Below are 23803 nucleotides of genomic sequence, written 5' to 3'. Positions count from 1 at the left end.
ATACGCTCCGTATGCAACTTGACCCGAGGCGGATCAGCTGCTGGTGTTGTTAGATCTTACATGGCGTTTGATGTTGATGCCGACCACGACTGACCCACTGCCTGGCCGCTTCTGGGGTGCGGGGCACTGTCCTTCAGTGGATTGCCTCGTTTCTCCGGGACCAGGGTCAGCAAGTGTGGTGCGGGGACCAAGCTTCCCGGAGGTGCCCACTTCATTGTGGTGTGCCTCAGGGGGCACTGTTGTCCCCGCTATTATTTAACATCTATATGCGACTCCTTGCTCAGTTGGTACGGAGCTTTGGGCTGACCTGTCATCAGTACGCTGATGACACTCAGCTCATTCTGTTGATGGAGAGGGGAACGGTCATCGCCCCTGCAGCTCTCCAGCACTGTTTGGAGGCGGTTGCTGGTTGGTTGAAGCAGAGCAGGTTAAAACTGAACCCGTCAAAGACGGAGATCCTCTGGCTGGGGCGGGAAGGAGGGGGGTGGGGATTTCCAGCCGCCGATATGGGAGGGGGCTACATTGGCACTGGCCTCCTCCGTTCGTAGCCTGGGGGTCCACCTGGATTCGTCTCTTTCAATGGAGACCCAGGTGGCCCATGTAACCCGGGTTGCGTTTTTCTATCTGCGCCAAGCCCGGCGGCTGGCCCCCTTCCTCTCTCAACCGGACCTGGCCATCGTGATCCACGCAACGGTCACCTCCAGACTGGATTATTGCAACTTGCTCTACGCAGGCCTTCCCTTGCGTCTGATTCGGAAATTAAAATTGGTCCAGAATGCGGCAGCACGCTTGCTCACAGGAGGTGCCGCCAGAGACCATATCTCGCCTGTGCTGTGCCGCCTGCACTGGTTACTGATTGAATTCCGAATCATTTTCAAGGTGTTGGTTTTGACCTTTAAGGCCTTGCGCAGCCTGGGACCCTCGTACCTACGGGACCGTCTTGCCCCATATGTCCCAAAACGGCCTCTGCGCTCAGCAGAGGCAAATTTACTGGTGATCCCTGGCCCCTCAATGATGCGGCTGGCCTCCACCCGGGCCAGAGCCTTTACAGCTCTGGCCCCTGCCTGGTGGAATGCTACCTCCAGCTACGCGGGCCCTGCGGGATCTTAATGAATTTCGCAGGGCCTGCAAGACGGAGCTGTTTCACCGGGCCTTTGGGGAGCCCGGCCGCTGATGCCCCCCCTCTTTCTAAAATCTGTGGACCCTGCCATTCCCCCTCCCTCTTCTTTCCTCCCCCCCTCTTTTCTTAGGGGACTACGAGTAAGACGCCATCGGTAATTTTGATAGATGCTGCATTTTAATGGGGGTCGATTTTAACATATAGAGCCATATTTAATAACTATTTTAAAATTTGATTTTATTTGTGCTCTATCTATTTGTTTGTTCACCGCCCTGAGCCCTTCGGGGGAGGGCGGTAATAATTACTGACAAAAATTGAGGTTTCACTGTAGTTAAGTTGATGACAAAGGTTATTAAGTTGGTCCACCCACAAACAAGGGGTGGGCCTCTGTATACTTGATTGACTTTGTAAATTAAACAACAAAAATGTTTAATGGTTAAATGAGGACTAAATATTGTTCCAGAAGGGAAGGAGTGTTGAGAGCAGATGAGTGTCAATTACAGGGGACAGGGGGAGAGGAGCAAATCAGCCCTGAGAATTGAACACCTGATGGGGAAGATATTTTTGGGTAGATGACATTTCCAAAAAGGTTGTTGCCTGTAAAATCTGCCAACTGCCAGGACAAAATAGATGATGTTTACAAAAGCTTGTGTCATAATACTTCTGTTAGCCCAAGGAGCCATTAGGCTTTTATTGCTTTTAAATGGTGTTATCCATGATGCTCATCTCGACAACCCTATCACAAAGGAGAAGCAGCAGGTTGTCTGGTAAATTTTTAAATGATAACTTCCCATTCAGTTGTTGTCATGAACGTAGTGGTGAGAGTTCTTAACAGAACTCTCGTAAAAGTGCATGTTTGACCCATGCTCCACTAGCTGCACTGGTTACCAGTTGAATTCTGGGTCATTTTCAAGGTTTTGGTGCTAACCTTTAAGATCCTGAGTGGTTTATTTATTTATTTATTTATGGGATTTCTATACCGCCCAATCCCCAAAGGACGAAATCATACCTGAAGGACCACATCACTTAGTATTGCTTCACTGAGCCGGTGGTAACCTTTTGGTAATCCCGGGCCCCAAGATATCCATCCAGCTGGCCTCAACAAGAGCCAGGGCGTTTTTTGGCCTGGGTCCAGTCCAGTGGAACTCTCTGTCTCCAGAGACAAGGGCCTTGTGAGTTTTACTTCAGTTCTGCAGGACCTGTAAGGTGGAGATGTTCTACTGGGTCTTTGGTTGAGACAATTATGGGTGTTTGTTTCAACTTGCTGGCCTCCTAATATTTGTTCCCACTACACTTTCCCAAATTTGGTAAATCTGGATCATAAATGGGGAGGAGATATTGCTGTTGTTTTAGTTAGACTATGGCCCTGTGTTGGAGTCTATTGGAGTTTTAAATGGATAAGTCACCATCACTGGGTACCATTATAGTATTGGATATTTTGGGGGTTTGTTATCATTGAATTGTATATTGTATTGTTTATGTTTTAATCATATGTGTAAGCCACTCTGAACTCAGCTGTTTGGCTGGGAAGAGCAGGGTAGCAAATGTAATAAATACATTTTAAAATGCTGGGAAAAGTCTACATTGTTGTTACTAACCATGCAATTTTAATGGACTTACAAGGATGGAACTTTGCAAAGAATTGTGCTGCAACCCTCCTTCAATGTGGGGAGAAAGAAACATAATAAAGAAAGAAACATGATAAAATATTAATGGAAATACCCTGGTGTCACCTAGGCATCATCGGCCACTCCTAAATATCCCTACTGCCATATCAAGACATCCTCATGATGTCAGTGAAACAAGTTAGAAAACATACAGTGTTTTACTTTGTTTCTTAGCATAGAATGCTTGTAAGCTGATTGGTAACTGATTTAATATACAGAAAAGTAGGTATATGTGAGAATTCAAAGTTCTATCTGACAAGGGTGAACAAGGAAGCAAAACTTCCACCAGGATGCGTAATTTTACACAACAATATTTGAAATATTTGGCTGGAATTTCCCCCACCCTCAATACACCTTTTTTGTTCATGCTGACACTCTATAAAAAGCAGTGTTCTTCTGCAGTATCCTAATAGGACCTGCCCTTTTCAGAATCTCTTCAACCATCTCCCAAAGCAACTAGGAAGATGATCTTAAGTGATTTATAGTCTATAGTGAACAGACCATGGAACAGACCTGTTTACAAGTGCCATCTGTCCTTTATGATAAGAATGTTCCAAGTGAACACTTTCCTCCTTAAAATGTTAGAACTTTTCATTATTTCTACAGTACCAATTGAATTTACAAAGCAGATCAGAACTCCGCCTTATCTCTTATTGTTGAAGGGTTGACTTGGCAATCTTAGGATCTATTGCGGGTACCCATGTTGCATGCAATTCAGATGTCAACAGGTTATCGTTTCAAGTATGAACAATGAGACTAACATAAATTAAAAAATAATTGCAAGCAGTTATAAATAAACAGTATCCAATACAAGTTTGTGACATGCAGAGCTTTCATGTTCCAAAAGTGCACCAGGAGAAATAGAATCCTCACCTCTCTCTCTTGTAAATGACTTCTGGGTGCCCCACTGACACTATATATTCAGCAGAAGACAGACCAATATACCAAGTTAAAAAATATATAGGTGCCTGGGAATAGTAACCTTGAGTAGTTATCAATAATATGAGTGTTCTGGATGATACGAAGGTTCACATATCCCTTGAGCCCTTTTTTCTTTGATGCATTAGGCTCATTATGCATGGTCAAATGGATCACCATCTTGTCTTGCTTATCCTCCTCAGTCACTATCTGACCTCTTGCATATCTTTCTAGGCTGCTGACATCTGAATCACTGTAGGTACCATCGAGCAGCACAGTTTTTGTAGAAGATATTCCACATGTACATGGAAACTGGGAGAAGAAATACAATAAAAGAGACAGAAAGAAGGTTACTGGAAAATAATGGTTTTCTCCTGCTTCACATATATGGCCCCTTCCGCACACGCAAAATAATGCGTTTTCAAACCACTTTCACAACTGTTTACAAGTGGATTTTGCCATTCCGCACAGCTTCAAAGAGCACTGAAAGCAGTTTGAAAGTGCATTATTCTGCATGTGCGGAATGAGCCTTAGTTAGAAGCTGACTCCCTATTTGCAGATGCCCTATCTGGCCCTGCTAATCCATGCTTCAGTAACCTTGAGGCTAGATTACATTAATGTGTTCTGCCCTTAAAGACTAGCTGAAAACTGCAGGTAATGCAAAATACAGCAGCCCAGGGGTTAGCCAGTGGGTTTCTATTACTTCTAGGCTGTTCATTTCCGTGGCTGGCTGTTCCGTGGCTGGCTGTTCATTTCCGTGTTTAATTCAAGGTAATGGTGCTCATTATAAAGCCCTTCATGACCTTAGGGCCACATATTTATTTATTTATTCTAAAATATTTTAATGTTGCTTTTCTACCCACTCAGGCTCAACAAGGCAGCAAACATTAAAACAATTAAAATACAGATAAAATATAAAATCCAATTAAAAACACATAAACATATTTTGCAACTACTTAGTTTCAGCCTTTTTCATGGGTTCCCCATGTTTGAGGAACAGCTGCCTAGAAGGGGCTTCTACCTTCCTAGCTCCAGCAGGGCCAGACCTACATTTTTTGGAAGGGGGGTAAAAGTACAAAGTGACACCCCCATATATTATAGACATCCACACACACACACACACACGTGTGTGTGTGTGTGTAATCAACATATACGCATATAATCAACAACTCCTTTAAATGACAAAATAAATTGTGCTGACTTCTATGAACAGTTAATGAATAATTACACTTTTACATTATTTTATCTGTTTGTTTTGTTCTGACAAGTCACAGGTGACTTATGTTGACACCATAGAATTTTCAAGGCGAGAGATGTTCAGATATGGTTTGCCACTGATTGCCTCCATGTCATGATCTGGTAGTCCTTGAAGGCAGTGGTGGGATTCAAATAATTTAACAACTGATTGTTTACAAACAGCATTCTAACAACCGGTTCTGCCGAAGTAGTGCAAACCTGCTGAATCCCACCACTGCTAGAAGGTCTATTTCTACTATGATCCAAATGTCCTTTCTTTGTCATCTCCCTTTGATCCCTTCTTGCTTTTATCTTGCAGTTCATAAACCTCCTTCTACTTGTTCCTCCTCCTGCACTTTTTGTCTTTAGTCATTACCGTCCTTTTTCCTCTATCGGTAAGCTAACAACTTCTCTCCTTTGGAATATTTCATAGAAAAAAACCAGCCTTTTCTGGAGCTCCATGATTCCGTCACGTCCTGCCATGCACTAGCTCCTTATCAGCCATCACCTCTTTATTCACTTAATGTATACACTACTTTTCTCCTCAGTAGGGGCCAAAATGGCTTCCAACATTCTCCTTCTGTTTTTATCCTTGCTGGGAGTGTGTGACTGGCACAGGGCGACTCAGTAAAATTCCATGGCAGAGGGGGGATTTGAACCCACGTGTTCTAAATCCTAATTGAACATTGTTAATATTGTACCACGCTGGCTTTCTAATCTGATTCCAGCTTTGTTTTGCCCCTGTTACCCACTGCATTTACTCAAGTTAATTTACCATATATTTATTATGCCATAACTGATTTGAGAATACAGAGGACTGAGTTTGTGAATGCAATTTTTCTTTTGTCCCCAGCTGTTTTGTGCTGATATTGTGACTGCACAGCTAGAAAGTAATAGTTATTCCAAATCAATCAATCCACAAGGAAAAGGTGAAATCTTATTTGACCTGTCAACAGCACATTTGGTGATGATGACTTCTGAATATTGCAGAAAAAATGGACTTAGCAACTGCTAATGTAAAGAAAAGAAATAAAGGAAATAGAGAAAGATTGGAGGGGGAATGCATTGGGAAAAATAAGTCAGGGGGGTTCATTTTGACCTCTCACGAAAATATCTAGTTGTCAAGTTGTACTAGATGTGTGCAAGGGAAAAAAAGAAAGTTGTGTGTGAAGGCTGAGTAGGTAAAGTTTGCTTTGCCTGGCATATCAGCTGATCTTCCCTTAACCCCCCACCCCCCAATGTAGGACGTTGAGTCTGCCAAAGGAGATGCTGGGTGACTGCCCACTCTAAGCAAGGTCAATCAATTAATGTTTAATGCAGTCATACACCAGCACTCATCACAATAAAATTCAAAACAGAAAAAAGAAATAATTGAAAGTAACGGGCATGCATAAGTTTACTTATACTAGATGATTTATTTTGGAAAGAACTGGTGAGTGAACTCCTCTTCAACTAACAAATATAAGGCTTTGGAGCAAGTGGAAAACTCAAATATCGTCTCCCTTATACCCTCAAGTGATTGATACAGTTGGGGTGAAAGGGAGGAGGCTGTGTCCCATCCAGTAGCTAATTTAGAGACTATAAATTCTGGCCTGGCTGCTCTGGAAGAAATCTTGCCATGCTATAGGGCACCAATTGGAGGATGGCCAATTTCCAGGCCAGCCCCCACACCAGCACACCCGCTCGAGCATATAGAGGCTTGTGGCACTTCTGGGCCCTGGACCTCAGTTTCCTGAGATCCCCCTTCGAACAGTGCACCTCTCTGCCCTTGCCTGGGTCAGTAGCTCCCGCTAACTCCCCCTCCCTGACCCAAATCTGGCCCTGCTCTCCAGTGAGCCTGTTAAACAATTATTCTGGAGGACTTTAGGGGCCACCTGATCCTTGGAAGAGAAGGAAGATCCTGCTAGTAGAGCATAGGGTGTTTTTAGATTGGTGAATTGCTCAGGAAAGCAATATATTTTTATTTTTATTTATTTATTATTTATTATTTATTTATGGGATTTCTATACCACCCAATCCCCAAAGGTAATTGTATAAGTAATTGTATAAGTATTCTAAATAAATAAATAGGATGAAACAAAGGCTGTTTCCACATGAAAGGAAAATAGCGCCCTAGGGATGGTAAAAACACCGTCCGTGGGGCACTGTTCACACAGCTGGTGCTGCTGCAATGCAGCAGCACGGTGCTCGCCCTGTTGAAGCAGTGCGAAAACACCACTTTTGAACCTCACTCAGGGAGCGAGGTTTTCCAAAAGCAGTTTCTTCCACCTGCTGCTGTGCATTTTCCCCGTGCCGGCCTCAAACGCCTCATTACCTCCTCCTGCTTTCCGTTGCTCTGTGGAGGCCAGGGGACATGCCATGCACTAACTCTCTGCAGTTGTTGCTCTGGCCATGGGGGCATGTCCCCTGGCCTCCACAGAGCGACGGAAGTCAGGAGGAGGTAAGGAAGCATTTGGGGGGTTGTGCAGCCAGAGGGGCCTTTCGTGTGAATGGCCCCAGGGCTTGCATTAGCATGAACCATGCCGATGCAGCCCTGCTGCTCTGGCCACGCGGAAAGATTTTACTGGGGTATTTTCGTGGTGTTCAATAACATTGCTTCAGCAGCTCATGTTATTGTATGACTCCTTATCTGCAGTTTCATTTATACTCTGCATCAAAAGATACATTGAGACAGTTCACTGGGGCCCCAAGGAAGTTTGCAGTGCAGTTCCAGCTGTTCATTTGCATTGTTTATGTGTGCAGAAACCTGATTTGTGTTTGGCTTTGGCGTACTTGATTTGGGGGTAAGTGTGTCCGATTCATGAGTTCCTCCTTTGCACTTTATACAGGAGATGATAATAGGATGCATGTCACCTATGCATCTGATGTTTCCAATTCTGTTTAATTGTGAATCTGAGTGCATTTTATACACGAGTTTCTATTACCACATTGGTTGAAGCCAGTTTTAAAATGTGCACCTTATGGTGGTAGGGACTTCACAATTATTCTTTAGCAATAACTAAGAGCACAGATGCAAACATAGGGAAATATATTGAATTTTCTTCCTTCCCTTCCCTATCAAAATGCCAAGCTGCAGATTTTCCCTTAGTTTCCTGTCCTCTGTTATTTATCCTGTGATATGTTCCTGCTTTTTGGTGTTGACTTTTTGGCATTGATGCCTACACAAAGATTATTAATATAAATAGACATATGGCACTGGAATTTTCTCCCTCATGTTCACAAACCTCAAACATATTCCAAGGATATGTGCAGAAAGTATTTCTCACCTTCTCTCGCAGCTTCCGCTGCTTTCGCTCTTGAACTGTGGTCAGGTAGTTCACTGCTGCATACTCTATGACTGAGAGGAAGACAAACACAAAACTGACCCAGAGGTAAATGTCCACAGCTTTGATGTAGGAAACCCGAGGCATGGAGGCGTTGACACCCGTAATGATGGTAGACATGGTCAGCACTGTTGTTATTCCTGGAAAGGCCACACAAATAAGGTTTTATTACATTCATCAATATATAACAAGTAAGAGGTTTAATTTGCACCCAGGCTAAGAGCAGAAGTATTTGTTTTCTTTATTTTTCTTTTTTGTAATTGTTTTTATTTTTCATGAAAAATATAACAACAATATAAAACCACTTAAACAAGTGAAAAGATAACTACTAAGAATGAAACTTAGCTTAATTACAATTCTGAATATAAATATGATAAAATAATAAAATTATACAAATGATATCATTGGCGTTTTCCCCACAGCCAATATATCCTGGGATAAGGAAGTGAACCATCCCGGTTTGGGCATGAATTCCGCATGGCTTCTGGGTCTAATTCATGACCACCCCGAAAGATTTCCCTCATCCTACGTCTTTCAAAAAATGATAAAATTGGCGGTTCTTTTAAAAAATTGTGCCACTCCCGCTCCCATGCAAACACTGCAGGAGATGGGCTGGTTTATTTTTCCTGCCTTGCTGGCTGCAGCCAATGAGAACAGTGGAAAAACGGGACAGTTCACACATGCGCAGCATCGTCGGCAAGAAAAATGAAAGTACACCAGAGGCTGTGCGTAATCACCTGGAGTTCTTCCTCCCAGCTTGAACGCACTGATGGGCTGCCATGCGGAGGGAGGAACGAGATGGAAACATCCTAGTATGTATGATCCCGTTTCCCCCCTGGGATGTTTTGGCTGTGGGGAAAACGCCTATAATTAGTCCTGAAGTGAGAGGAGTGGTCAATAATTCTTTATCAGAATGAGTTGGGCATGTGTAAAACTTTAGTTTGAGGCTCTGACCTGGATAGCCCAGGCTAGGCTGATCTCATCAAACCTCAGAAGTTAAGCAGGGTAGATACTGACAAGTATTTGGATGGAAAACCTCTATGGAATACCAGGGATACACGGAGACAGGCAATGGCAAACCACCTCTGAATGTCTCTTGCTTTGAAAACCCCAACAGAGGGTGTCATAGGTCAGATGGGACTTGACAGCATTAAAAAAAGCCTTTTAAAATGGCTGTTGCCTCACAGTGTGAAGAAGAATAACTATTCTCACCTAAAGAAACTCTTGCAGGCACAGCTCTGCGGTCGATCCAGAAGGATACCCAGGACAACATGACCATAAGAGTGGCAGGAAAGTAAGTTTGGAGCAAGAAGAAGAAAATATGACGACGTAAAGTGAAGCTAATGTAGAGGCGATTGTACCAACCTGTTGGAAGAGAAAAGTCTTTAACAGCAGCAACAAAAGTGAGACGTAAGCTTTCTTTTGGACATATAAGCAAGAATCAAGTGACACATAAGGACAGTGAGGAGAATAAGGCCAGAAAAGGAGAGGGAGGGTCTCAGAAAAAAAGAAATTTTAAAAAGACAATGAGGGAATAAGACAAGGGAACACTATCAATATTATGTTTCACTATAAAAAGTTAAAGGTAATCTCCTGTGCAAGGACTTGATCATTACTGTCCCATGGGGTGACGTCACATCACAATGTTTACGAGGAAGACCATGTTTACAAGGTGGTTTGCCATTGCATTCCCCAGTCATTTACACTACACTAGCAAGTTGGGTATTCATTTTACCAACTTCAGAAAGATGGAAAGTTGAGTCAACCTTGAGCTAGCTACCTGCAACCAACTTCCGTTGGAATTGAACTCATGTTATGAGGAGAATTTTAACTGCAGTAGTGCAGCTCACCACTCTGGACCACAGGTTTCACTAGCCTTCACAAAACACTTTTATCCTTATTTTATATGTGGGAACTGAGGTCAATGGCGACTTGCCAAAAGCTATATAGTGAGCTGAAAGGGTCTCTGGGATTCCAAGTTAAATACTATATAAAATGTTGCTTTCATAAACTGAGCGTCATTTATATATGTACATGACTCTTATGTGCTTAGAGAAATTATATTTTTAATTTCTGGATATCAGATAACATTTAGTAATGTCTGGGTTTTATTTTATCAGCTAGGGAAAAGGAGAGACATTGCTTGTGATCTCTGAAAAAGCTACACCAGAGATATTAGAACATGTATGGACAAAAGCATGTGAGATGGGAACTGATTAGGGCAAGACTGAACAGCCAAGCTGTTGGCTCAAACTCTCTAAATTCACTGCTGATGTATTGCCTTTTCATTTAGGATAGCTTAAATTCTTGGGGGGGGGCGGGGGGGTGAGAGAAGGGTTGCATTTCTTGCATTTAAAGTGCAAATGTGAACACTATATTGGTTAGAAGGTATCTTTGATTTAAAAATGGATATGAGTGACTGAAATATGCTTACTGGAATTATGTCTGAGAGAATTTATTCATTCTCACAAATAGAAAGAGGAGCAGAAAAAGATCTAGTATAGTCTTATTGGCATTTCATTAAGCAAACATATGAGATTGGGTCAGCAAAGTGACAAGGGTGCAAAGGAAAATAGAAACTAAACTCAGATACCTGTGCTACTATAGAAAGCGAGTCTAGAGGTTGTATGAAATTTTTGTATTAGAAACTGAGATAAGGAAATTTTCTCATCTGTTTTCAGAGATTCATTCCCGTTTTTCCAGTAGAGCATTAGATCTTCATCTGTGTAAGCATCTAGGGGAGAAGTAATGAGGGTAGTAGAATGTAACCCTGTACAGTTCAATACCAAAATAATGAAATTGACAGATGAAGTAATAATCCTGAAGAAAACAAGAGATTATGGAAAAGTGTATATATTTATCAATACCTATTATACACTAACATTCAATGAAGAAAGCATAACTAAAGTAGGTAGTACTGGGTAATTATAAGCAAATACCTGGGTGGGAGGACACTGCAGAGGCCCAATTTGGATTTTGGCTTGGGAAAATGGTTCCTGTCTCTATGCTGAGCTGTCTTCCTAAGCCAAATTTTCAATTGGCTGGGGGGGAGGTATTTGCTCAATGGTGGGGTTTCATGTACACATTGCACTCCCCTAATGGAGCAGATAATGGTACCTGATGATATATCAGTGGGGGAAAAGGCTATGGGGGGGGGTTAGGCACAAGCCCTGCTTCCTCTAGCCAAATCCCGCTCCCCCACTCCCCAGGGAAAAACAGTAGGAAAACAATATATACATAATGGCACAAATATACACAGGTATTGGATCACTCAAACAAACTTGTGGCCAACTGAAGAAAATATCCAAATTTAAGCTAGTACATGGGATGCTAAAGCAACTTATGAAAGTTATTGAGCTTCGTTAGGAGATCTGTCCTGTGTGCTTTTCAATGGGGCTTTCACTGAATAATCCTGGTTGAAATATGGCTGTGAGTTCCCGTGGCAGATTCACATAAATATGTATTTTGGTCCTCAGTCTACCAATGGGGGTGGGGTGCATTCTGAACTTTTGGGAGCCTCTTGCTTCTTAATAGATTTTACTAATAGATTATACTAATCACCTTGCACTGATGATAAAATTCTAGTTTTCTCCTCTATAATGCCTCCAACAAAGAGCAAAACAAAATAATACTCATTCACCCATAGAGCGAAATATGTGTAATGCATTTCTAGAAAAAAAACATCAAAGAGGGCCCTGTAATAACAATATGTATTTATATAAATCATTTATATGCTGCTGAGACTTGCTCAATGCAACTCACAAAATAAAACAAGATAAAACCATAAAACATCAAAACATTAAACCCTAGCCAATAAAAACACATAGCATATAACTGCATAAACCTCAGAACCTAAAACTTCTAGCAAGGAAATAACAGCTTCTCCAAAAAGTACTGGGCAGGCTCACAGCATTAGTAGGCTTATTTTCCCTGTGTCTTCATTTGTTTAAGTATGTCTATAGTTAATAAAGTTGTTTTGTTTGGAGTGCTGTTGTTATGTCCTAATTTTTTTTAATTAGGGCTTCATGACATAAAATGATAATGTTTTGTACTTTGTGGGTTGTAGTGGATTAAGGGTTGCTGTAGCCAAGTGCCTGGAGGATCAGTCAGCAAGCAGATACAATCAATTTTATCACAACCAAGATTCTGCAGGTCAGCTGGACCATGGATTAGTGGGTCTACTCAGACAATTTAGGAAAGACAAAGCAAATAAGAGGCTCTTCTGGAGCCGCTGGCTGTGCCATAACATTCCTAATACAAATATCTTCCTCACCATCAGCACTGGGGTACCTTGATCAGAGGGCAGAGGGGAAATAGAACATTTGACCCATCTGACCCTTTGTCCACACTTATAAAACTATCCAGTGGTAAGGACTTTCACAGTGCAGATGACAGTCAAGGAGAGTTGTAAGCTCTTGGCTACAATGGACAATTATCATTTGGGCAATAATCACCTTCTGGTTTAACATGTTGAACTTGCAACATGTGGTTTTCAAACAGGCAAAAATGGGAGTAGACTACTGAAGTGTGCAGACAGAGCTGGAATGTAAGGGCATAAATAGGGATTGATGGGTAAAATAGGCAAAAGTTTCACAGCCCAGCAGAAAGCACCATGCACTTATTGATCAGGTAAAACCCAAACTGCACATTATAGAAGATTAGGAGTATCACTGAGCTGCATTTCCCACTATCTCTTCTGTTAACATGTAGCTGAAAAAAACCATGACGTCACTGCAAGTGACAATCAATAAAATGGAGCAGATGTAATGTCATTGTGTCACATGTTTTTCAGCTGCACATTCATTAGGAAGACATGAAGAGGCAAAATACATGTTGACAGCACCCCTGCATCTCTCCTTAAAATCCAATGCTACCTGCCATTCTCAGATTTTAAGAAGGCAACAGATTTCCTAAACAAATACCTGAAGACAGTGATGGGTTGGATGCAGACAAACAAATGTAAGCTTTATCTAGAAAATATGAAGGGGACATTGTTGCTTGAGCTTCAGTTGTCTCCGGGTATGATGTTCAACCTGTCTTGGATTTGGTATACCATCCCTGGAGATCCAGGTTTACAGTTTGAGGCAGTTCTGGACCTCACTTTGGTACTAGATAGACCTCACGTTGGTACTAGAAAGACCCCCACATTCCTGATCTCAGTGATCCGGAATAGCTGCTTCTGGGCCTGCTGGGGTCAGAGGTAGCACCATTCTCTGTGTATGGCAGAGAACACTTTATTTAGTTTTTGTGGATTTAAACCTGTGTTAATTTTTTTTAACTTTTCAGATTATTTTGCAGATCTAGGGGGGTATCTACAGGAAAGGGGCACACTTGGAAATTAGATAAATAAATTATACATTGTTGATTACAATTGTAATTATTGGTCTATTATTGGTCCTAGATTTTTACTGTATTATCGATGCTGATTTTCAGATTCTAATGTTGAGGACTTTTATTGCTTGATCCCTGTTTGCTTTAATGATTAGTTTTATTTGTAACTTGGAAATTTTAAAATTATATTTTGTATCTTGACACTGATTTTATTGTAAGCACTTGGGGAAAAACTTTAACTGAAAAACAAAATGGAGATTTTCTAATAAAGTATTGTAGATCATGTGTCTCTGTGCTTCTTGAAATATAAACATTATCCAGGCTTCTGTCCTCTGATGGTTCATGTTAGATTAAATCCTAAAATAGTACAGTAATTTTAATTCTACATGATTATTGACAAATGCCATGGATTTGTCACACATACATTTCTCATCAATTTAGCCAAAATAATGAGTAACTGAACAGTCATGTAGGGAAAGAATTGCAGATAGAAATGTTAATTCTACATACAGCTTTCCAGCTCCAGGGAACAAGTCTGGGAATCTAGTGGAAACCGGCTGAAGTCCATGTTGCACATTGCTGTCACTGTGATCCTAGAAATTCCAAAAGAATAGGCTGTAAGTTTGAAATGACTGAACTGATAGATTAATACACTAAAACAGGGGTCCCCAACATGGCGTCTGTAGATGCCATGGTGCCTGCCAACACCTTTCCTGGTGCCAACCAAGTATTTTTAGAAACTGGGTGGGCCCAAGTGGAGCTTTTGCCCAGCAAGGCTTCGAATTGACCACTGGATTAGCTGTGCCGGGGTTTTTTAAAGGGTTGCTTTGGCAGTAACTGCCACCACAGCACTGTATGACTGAAGATAAGCTATAGAAGCCACTTTGTGGCTGATTCCAGCTCCTGTGGCAGCCAGCCATTTTATGGATGTGCTTGTCAGGTCAGAATTTCAAGGGTGCCCATAGGTTGAAAAGGGTTGGGGACCCTGCACTAGAATATCAATCACAGATAAACATTTGCTCTTACCCAATTAGTTGGTGAAGATGAGATGAAATGAACAACATTAACACATCTGCTAAATCTTTCTGTATCAGTTAATATGAAAAAAATGCGGCTTTTTAAACAATTGGTATCATACAGAGGAAATATTTTCCACTTCCAGATAGAACCACTATAAGTTTCATTCTGGTAACCCGAATCAGGTGCAAAAGAAGCTGGTTGTACACAGCTGGGGTAAAGAAGATGTAAAGAGATTTCACAGCTCTGTGACAGTATTTGAAGATTAGACCCCATTCCAAGGATTTTCCACAACTGTCCCCTTTACCATCTCACTGGAGAATTCCAGTGGGAATAAATAACTGTATATGGCAGTGATGGCGAACCTTTTCAAGACTGAGTGCCCAAACTGCAACCCAAAACCCACTTATTTATCGCCATGTGCCAACACAGCAATTTAACCTGAATACTGAGGTTTTAGTTTAGGAAAAATGGTTGGCTCCGAGGCACGCGTTACTCGGGAGTAAGCTTGGTGGTAGTCGGTGGCTTTGCTTTGAAGCAACCGTGCAACACTTCGAACAGGTGAATCACGACCCTAGGAGTATTTACGTAGAAGCAAGCCCCCCACATGAAAAACTCTGTGCGCGCGTGCCCACAGAGAGGGCTGTGAGTGCCACCTCTGGCACCCGTGCCATAGGTTCGCCACCACTGGTATATGGGAACAGAAGCTGACTGTAAGGAGTCTTTGGCCACTGTCTGAGGTATAAGGTATAATGACTGGATGAGTTACTTTTTGAAGGAACAAGGATTATTCAAAAGAAGAAATGCACATTAAAAAGGATATTAATGAGGAATGTGGAATGCCAGTTTTTAAACACTGCACTGGGAAATATCTTTCCCAGGGAAGCTTTTTAAAATATATACCCTGGTCAAATAATTATAATTAATTCAAAACGCATCAGTCATTCTTTCTACCTCTGTGCTATCTATAACCCACACCCCTGTTACAACTAACCCTTTGCCGTACTCTGCTCTTGCTCTCTGTTTTCAACCCTAGCTCCTAAATGTCAGAGCAAGCTTATATTGGCTGGTTCAAAGCACATTATCATTGGCTCTGCATTGCTGGGATAATATTCTGTGCTCAACTTGTTGCAATATCTTTCAGCTATGTATGTTTTCAAAAGATGCCTGAAGACTTTTTGGAGCTAGTCAAACACCCCAGGACAGGGGCGTAATGAGGCAGCCCTGGGCAAACTGTAGCCCTGGGCAAAACCTGAGTTGGATGCCACCCCCCCCATGGGCGGCCACTCCACCACGACCAAATTTTTTTTGCACCAGGACATTGGTGCCTGCAGGGGGTGCATTTTTAGACATATCAGCACCAAAATTTCAGCATATCATCAGGAGACTGTCCGTATGCTACTGCCCAAGTTTGGTGAGGTTTGGTTCAAGGAGTCCAAAGTTATGGACTCCCAAAGGGGGTGACCCATCCCCCATTGTTTCCAATTGGAGCTAATAGGAGATGGGGGCTACAGTTTTGAGGGTCCATAACTTTGGCCCCCCTGAACCAAACTGCACCAAACTTGGGGGGTGCCATCATCTCCAGATGATCCCCTGAAATTTTGGTGCCGATACATCCAAAAATGCACCCCCTGCAGGAACATCCTAGAAATTTGCCCAAGAATCTTTGTTCTGCATTGAGTTTTCTGCATTGCTGTCAATGGGGGTTGCAGGCTGTGGGGGGCACATTTCTGAAGGCACAATCTCAAAACTTTCAGGGGCTCATCAGGAGACTGCCCTAATGATACTCCCCAAGTTTGGTGCAGTTTGGTTCAGGGGGGGGGCAAAGTTATGGACCCTCAAAACTGTAGCCCCCATCTATTAGCTCCCATTGGAAACAATGGGGGATAGGGGCACCCCCTTTGGGAGTCCATAACTTTGGACTCCCTGAACCAAACCTCACCAAACTTGGGGGGTAGCATAAGGACAGTCTCCTGAGGATACGCTGAAATTTTGGTGCCACTAGCCTGAAAACTGCGCCCCCTGCAGGCCAAAAATGGAAAACCACTAAAATACCCAAAAACGAACCCAGCATTTTGATGCCCCCCCACAAGGTGATGCCCTGGGCAGCTGCCCACCTTGCCCAATGGGCATTACGCCAGTGCCCCAGGACAGTATATTCCATAGTTTGGTGGCTGACTGCATCTTTGAAAAAATTACATGAGAATGTATATGAAATCCATTCATCTATCATTAATTGTTTAAAATAAATTGCATTATTAGGACCCTTTAAAGTGCATAACTTTTTCAGAAATTGGTACTTCTAGACTGAATGCAGTGAGGGCAGCCTCACTGTATATGTTATGTGTGTCTTCCCCCTTAGCCAAAATTAACATATCATTAAAATCTGTACAGTCTATGATGGGTCCCCAAAGTGGTTCCTGTGGGATCCATCATGGCTGCTGATACTGTTCCTGGACCCAACAAATGTTTTTAGAAAGTGGGTGGGGCCAGGTAGGTATATTTGCCTAGCAAAGCTTCTGATTGGCCATTGGAGACCTGATTGGGCAGATTTTTTAAAAGTTGATTTTACACCAGCCATTACAAGACAAGGATCTTCACTACATGATTGTAGGAGAGCCATGTTTACGCAAGAAAATATTTTAAACGCTAGGTTCATTTAAAAAGGCATCCTGTTAAACAGTGTCTGCCTGAAATGTTGAAATGTTAATGCTGGTTATGCATTTCCTCAGTTTCTGACATTTTGTGGTTGACTCCACTTCCTGCAGCAGTTGTTGTGCCCATAATCCTGTGTCAGAATTCCAAAGATGCCTGCTGGCTAAAAAAAGGTTGGGGATCCCTGGTCTATAATACCAGTGGGATTTGAATTTGTTCATTTTTAAGATACTTATGGCCTTATTTGTGCTATAGCAATAAGAAATTCTAAATTCAAGATATCCTGAATTAATTAATAAAATGTTCGAAATGATGTGGGAAGAGAGGGAAGAGCTCTATTAATGTGATATCATTAATAATGTTACCGAGGAAATCCATAAAAATAACACCATTCTTGTTCCAACACACTGTATGCAGCAAACATTGCAGAAGTGGATATACTAAATGGGAGACGTGCTGCTGGTGTATTGCCCTATACACATACAACAGAAGGATGACCTTGTATGGTTTAAAACAGAAAAATACAAAAGCAATTTGCAAAAAAAAAAAAATCTCTGAGCATTAAGTGCAACAGATACTGACTGTGGCTTCACCTCATACTATAGAGAACATGACCATCTGGGAATACCCGCAACATGATATTGTCAGTAGTTGTGTCATGAATGAAGGATCTTTTAGAGTGAACAAAGAAGACATCAGGCACCCAGATCTTCTTCACTAGCCTTCCATCAAAAGTCATGCTCTTATTAGTATGACTGGGAAAGGAGAGACGCTCATCCTTCCAATAATGCCTCAGATACAGTGTCATTGTGAAGTCCTGAATTAGGAGAGAGAAGAGTAATTAGGATTATATTTCCAACACCCATACAAATTAGTAAAAAAGGCTTAAAGTGATAGAAAAAAGACAGGGGGGAAGATAGCTATATTACCATTTTCATAAGGTAAAATTTCCTGAGTTGAATCTTGACATACAATAGCTACATGGTCATTTGTTCTCTTTTACTGTAACACCCTGCTACACTGGGACATTGCCATTTATTTATTTATTATCCCAGCATTTTATTCCACTTTTCAATTTAAAAAAAACTACCAAAGGTGCTTATAGTAAAATCACAATTTTACTCAACAGTTGAGAGTTGAACTAAACACATTTTTGGTAACCCCTGAAAAGACATAGATGGACAGGAGTAAACATAGACAAGGGGATGCCAGGTGATCTCTGGTCACCGATGGGAGTGATGGGGGGGGGGGGTTAGGATTGCTAGGTCCAGGTTGTGAACACCTGGAGATTTGGGGAACCTGGAGAGGACAGGGCCCTCAGTGGGGTACACTGTTGAAGAGCCCATCCATGAACTGTAATTCTGGGGGATTCCCAAGTCCCACCTGGAAGCTGGCATCCCTTCACAGTCATTTGCCTGCTACATGTGCTCACTGACACGTGGTCATTATTAAATTGTACTCAAGATTATCCACATTTGCATTTATCCACAACTATCTTTGATGTTGGAATGTACGCAAATCTCTAAGTACCCTGTTTCCCCTAATATAAGACATCCCCGAAAAATAAGACATAGTAGAGGTTTTGCTGAAGTGCGAAATATAAGGCATCCCCCGAAAGTAAGACATAGCAAAGTTTTTGTTTGGAAGCATGCCCGACAAACAGAACACAGGAAAAATAAGACATCCCCTGAAAATAAGACATAGCACATCTTTGGGAGCAAAAATTAATATAAGACACTGTCTTATATTCGGGGAAACACGGTATATTCCTAAATTCCCATTTTGTCACTGACAATCCATTTTTGCAGCAACAGTCCAATACTAGGGAAACATTTAATAGGCTGTGCTGTGTCGCACAACTTGCTTTGGCTCTATCCCATCAGGGCTCCCCTTCCCTTTCCCTTAGGAAGCTGATCAATCACTTTGCAATCATATAAAGGCAACATTCAGATCTGACACTGCATTTATTGCTGACAGATATTTGGCTATACACTTTGGGAGTCACACCTGTATGAATGTAAGTGTATTGCCAGAACTGTAACAACTATATGTAACAACTATATTTGTAACTGTAACAACTATATTTGCCGTGCTCCTTGTGGCAAATGGGAAGGTGGGAAGGTCGAGCCCTGACCTAAATAGGCCTGGCCCCACCTTCGTTGGTGACGTCAGGGTGCCCAGTGTCGCTGCTCGGCGCCCTGAAGCCTGCCAGGCCCACGTTGCCAGGCCAGCCTGAAGCCTCGCGAGCTCTGGAGAGCTTGCGAGGCACAGTGAAAGGGGGGAGCATCACGGAAGGCATCCCTTCCCCACCAGCAATGGCTGCCGCGGTAAGTCACGGCTGCTCTTTGCCAGAACTGTAACAACTATATGGCTATGTGTGTGAATTTGCAGGCAGATCCAAATATGTGCAGCTTCTTTATAAGAAATACCGTTCAGCAAGCCAGTGAGGAGGGCAAATTAGGACAGTAAATTTACTTCAACGCCTCCAGCATCCAAAATGTGATGACATCATTTCTGACATGCACCAGAAGTGATGTCATTGCATCAGTGATGACCATGGGGATGCTCTAGTATATGGGCAAATTCTACCATAGCGTTTTACCCAGTCTTGAAGGGCCATCCAGGAAAAGCAGTGATGAAGAGGAAAATGACCAGCATTTCCAGGAGCAAAAGGAAGAGTCCACAAGCAAGTGGGGGTGTATGCACAGATACAACACACACACACCCACACCCACACCCACACACAGTAAGAATGGCCAAAGGACCAATATTTATTGGCCCTACTTGAATTTTGGCAATCCTAATTAGGGATAAAGGTTCTAACTTTCTTCCTGACGTGATAGTTTTCTTTATGCAGGAAATTTTCGAATAGAGGAGCATTTTAGCATCCACCTACAATTTGAGAATGGCATGGCCCAGACCACAATTAGCTATCTTACTAAGAACCAGGCACAAATGACAATCTATCAGGCATTGGTTTGTGGGATATTTGGATGCTAAAAGTGTAATACTCTTCCCAACCCCAGAACCAAAATTCAATATTTTTCTCACTGGAAATAGACTTTTAGACGTTACGTACCATATCAACCTCAGAAATACTGTCCAAGCTTTCAACCTGCACATCAACCCCAACAGGAATAGGAGGGCCTGTGGGAGAAAAAAACTCAGATTAGTCCGTTATAAAACTTTAGACAACTACAGCAAAGGATGTGAATATTTCTACTTTTGTTGGTACTTCTGATTGCCATTCCCACTTTTAATTTGAACATGATGTATGGATCATTCATTACTGATACTTAAGCATACATAATATTTTAACACTATTGTATTGCAAATGTTGTCTGCTAAAATGAAAATCTACGCTCAAAATATGATGGGGGAGGAATGTAGCTAGTGATTTTATTCTCTATCCAAGAAAGCACCAGTAGTAGTTATGAGTGCTATTTTATTCAAGGCTACTAACTTCCAGGAAAGCATTATTTTGGATCACAGCTAGTTACTCCCATGGCAATCTCACAGGAGTCAATGACAAACAGCACAAAATATAGGGTCAACTCAAAAGATCTTGGGGAACAGTTCAGAGGTTTTTGAAGACCTGAGTGGAAAAGGATAAACCCCAGACAAACAAAGAGTACATTCTGAAAACTGCTGTGAGTTTGCCATTTCTCAGGGATGCACTCATTCAGAAACTGCTGAGATCCCAGTTGATTTTGACATAGCTGAATTCCTGAATAAAATACATGTACACAGCAAACCAGAACCCATGTGCACTAAGATTACTGAGGTAGCTGGTCATGCTAGAAGCAGTCAGAGCTTAGATGTATGTGCAACTCCTGCATGGAGAGTTCCCCTGATTGTGCCAAACTCTGTTGGTGAAATTCAGAAAAATTTCTTGGCTACCGTACCATTCTGTTCCCTAAATCACATAGTCATTGTATAGTTTGTGACAAAGCACTAACATTCATCTTCAGATCCCCTTCTGCAAAGTGACAATGCTGCCTCCCAGTGTCAGCAGGGGACAGTCCACTGACTGTTTAATTGAGTTATATGCATAAAAGGATGTTTCAATAGTGATAGTTTTAGGCTGTTCTTGGATTAAAGGGAACACAACTGGCTGAAGGATTGCAGTCTTATTTTTTCCTTATTGCACCACAGTTTTATAGACTGGTTTTTAAGTATGCCAGATCAAAATATTAACTGCAGAATTTAAGTAAAGTAAAATACATTATGTTCCATAGAACTTTTGAATTAATGAATCAATTGCTATATATTTATTAGAAAAACACACTGATTTTGAAGACTATAGGACAGTCATATAAAGAGACATTTCTTATGATAACAATTACAAATACAGCATATATAGAAGTGAATAGTCATTTTACAACTTAAAGGTGGCTCTTCAAAATGCAAAGAGGTAGGAATGCCAGATCCCCTGTTTTGGGCCCTCTCCCCAGGCACCATCCAGCTGGAGATGGGGGTCTTAACAGGCTTAAAATGAGGCCCAGGCCTTGATGTCAATGGTGTAATGTCACCACTTCCGGAAGTGACATCATCACACAGGTGACATCGAGGCCTGGGCATTTTAAGCTTGGTCATGTCCCTCTAACCCTGTCATGTGGACAAATGCTTAATTAGCAGAGTTAATGCAATAATGAGGCAGAGACCAGTTGCTTTACTGAAATAAAGTTTACTTACTACAGGGAAGGGAAACTTGGAAGAAAAACAATAAACATCTTTCTTACCAGCTAGCACCAACAGCCAGCTTGCTGCTTAGACTATTACATGGCTACTAAGCTATGGATAAACTGAACTGACCATGTGCAGAGTGCAACAAAGAACATATATCTAAAGCCTACGTGCAGACCTGCATGTAGCCCACCCAACCAATAGGTATCAATTACCTGGTCAGTGACTTCTGACCTCACTAACAAATTAGCATGCAACAATTAACTCCTTCATTATTGGACTGTGTGACTGGCACTTGCCAAATCCCATCAAACCCCCTCTCTGTTGATGCCCAGGGGATGACCAGGCAACTCTAGGGAGACAGGAGGCCCAGCAAAGCTTTCTCCACCATCCTGCTTGGGGCCAACTGTCATAGGGATCTCCTCCCTGCCCCTAAAATGTCTTCTGCAACAGCCATTTCACCTGATGATTATGGAACAGTTTTATAATCATCAGAGGGGTTACACCTCAGCTGATTCGTTTTTCTTTCTCTTCCTGTCTCCTTTTTCTGTGGTGTTATGTATGTTACATTCTGGGCAATTATTTTAAGGTATAAATCAGCTTGGATGTAAAGGCATATAAATAAATAAATAAATCACATGGCCAACTTTTATAACAGTAAGAATGAAAAGGTAAGTGACCATATAGCAATTCACTTTTATAGTATCAAAAACAAAACACATATCCAGAAGAACCAGCCTCAAACTCTATCTGGGTGTTTTTGGAGGTTGTCCTGGCAGCACACCATACTGTTGAATTAAGCATCTGGTGATGAGTCACAGAAAGATCAAGAGATTTTTGATCTCGCTAATCCCTAGTCATTAGAAAGCTGCTAGATCTTTAATCCTGTCTCCACCTAAAACTATACTGGTTTGGGAGGGTTGGGTTGCTCCAGATCGTTAACTACAGTCTTCACTAAATTAACACCACAGAGGAGAAACCAAAATCAAATTTAAAAGTACAGGAAATGCATGAAGGAAAACGAAGTTCAGAGCCCTTTCAGGACTCTAAGCACAATCCTTTGGAAATGTCTCTTGCGCAGGCCTTGCTGAACTGAGCAGTAGCCAGCACCAACACATCCCCCATCTATTTCAACTAGGTTTGTGTGATTGTCATTCTAAATTGCATCTTTTACTCTCAGTTACATTTATCCAGTGTTTTGTGTGCTTCTTTTCAAAGCGGTTTTTGTTTGTTTGTCCTGCTTATCATCACTTGGTGAGGAAAACAGCTCATCTCGAATATGTTTACTTTTCTAAGCAATTAAGTTCATCATAATGCACATAACATCTAAAAAGTTTACAAAGGCTAATTCTGCACAGCAAAATTGCTCCTCTGTTACCCGGGGAATGCCCCAGTGCAATTGGGAGTTCCGCACTGTGCCATATGCTGCTGCATGGCTGCCATGTTTGTGCCCTGGAGCTGCCTCATGGCAATGGTTTTGCTCTGTGAATTTCCTGAACCACAAAGGTTGAAGTTTTTTTGAAATGCCCCTTTGTTGCTCTGGAGGCTTCTGCTGCCATGCAAAACTCCTCTGTAGCAGAACTTGGGCCAGTTTTCCCGCCTCACTGCTCTGGCCCGCCCCTCCAATGGACAAGTGCTGAGAAGCGGTGTCTCCCCCCCCCCCCAACCAATTGCAGTGAGGGGACAAATGGAGGAAGAAATCTTGATTTTTTTTATAAAGGAGGGAGAAACCTTGGACAGAAAAGCAGTGTGCTCAGCCTACCAAACAAGGGAATCCTCCTCCCCGCACACACGCAAGAAGTTTGAAGGAATGGAAATGGCAATTCTCTCACATGGGCGAGGAATTTGCA

At 42.0% G+C, this 23803-nt stretch overlaps 1 protein-coding gene across 2 annotated transcripts in view; it reads right to left on the bottom strand.

Annotated features, from left to right (window-relative positions):
- Positions 1–1426: 1426 nt before the first annotated feature.
- LOC125431580 (gamma-aminobutyric acid receptor subunit rho-2-like) overlaps positions 1427–23803 on the bottom strand; it is a 47422-nt gene continuing 25045 nt past the window's right edge. Inside the window, exons 3-9 of one of the 2 annotated variants that reach the window (XM_048494513.1) lie at positions 20347–20414; positions 17861–18084; positions 14106–14188; positions 10858–10998; positions 9477–9629; positions 8208–8404; positions 1427–4017 (exon numbers count right to left, since the gene is read on the bottom strand). In XM_048494513.1, the coding sequence (XP_048350470.1) occupies positions 3709–4017; positions 8208–8404; positions 9477–9629; positions 10858–10998; positions 14106–14188; positions 17861–18084; positions 20347–20414 (1175 nt within the window). In that variant the 3' untranslated portion in view covers positions 1427–3708. The remainder of the gene's footprint in view (positions 4018–8207; positions 8405–9476; positions 9630–10857; positions 10999–14105; positions 14189–17860; positions 18085–20346; positions 20415–23803) is intronic. The other variant, XM_048494522.1, reaches the window with a different exon arrangement.

The sequence above is a fragment of the Sphaerodactylus townsendi genome, linkage group LG01, assembly GCF_021028975.2.
Source record: "Sphaerodactylus townsendi isolate TG3544 linkage group LG01, MPM_Stown_v2.3, whole genome shotgun sequence".
Classification (NCBI taxonomy): Eukaryota; Metazoa; Chordata; class Lepidosauria; order Squamata; family Sphaerodactylidae; genus Sphaerodactylus; species Sphaerodactylus townsendi.
The sequence above is the reverse complement of the archived record's forward strand: the minus strand, read 5'-3'. Positions and strand labels throughout refer to the sequence as shown.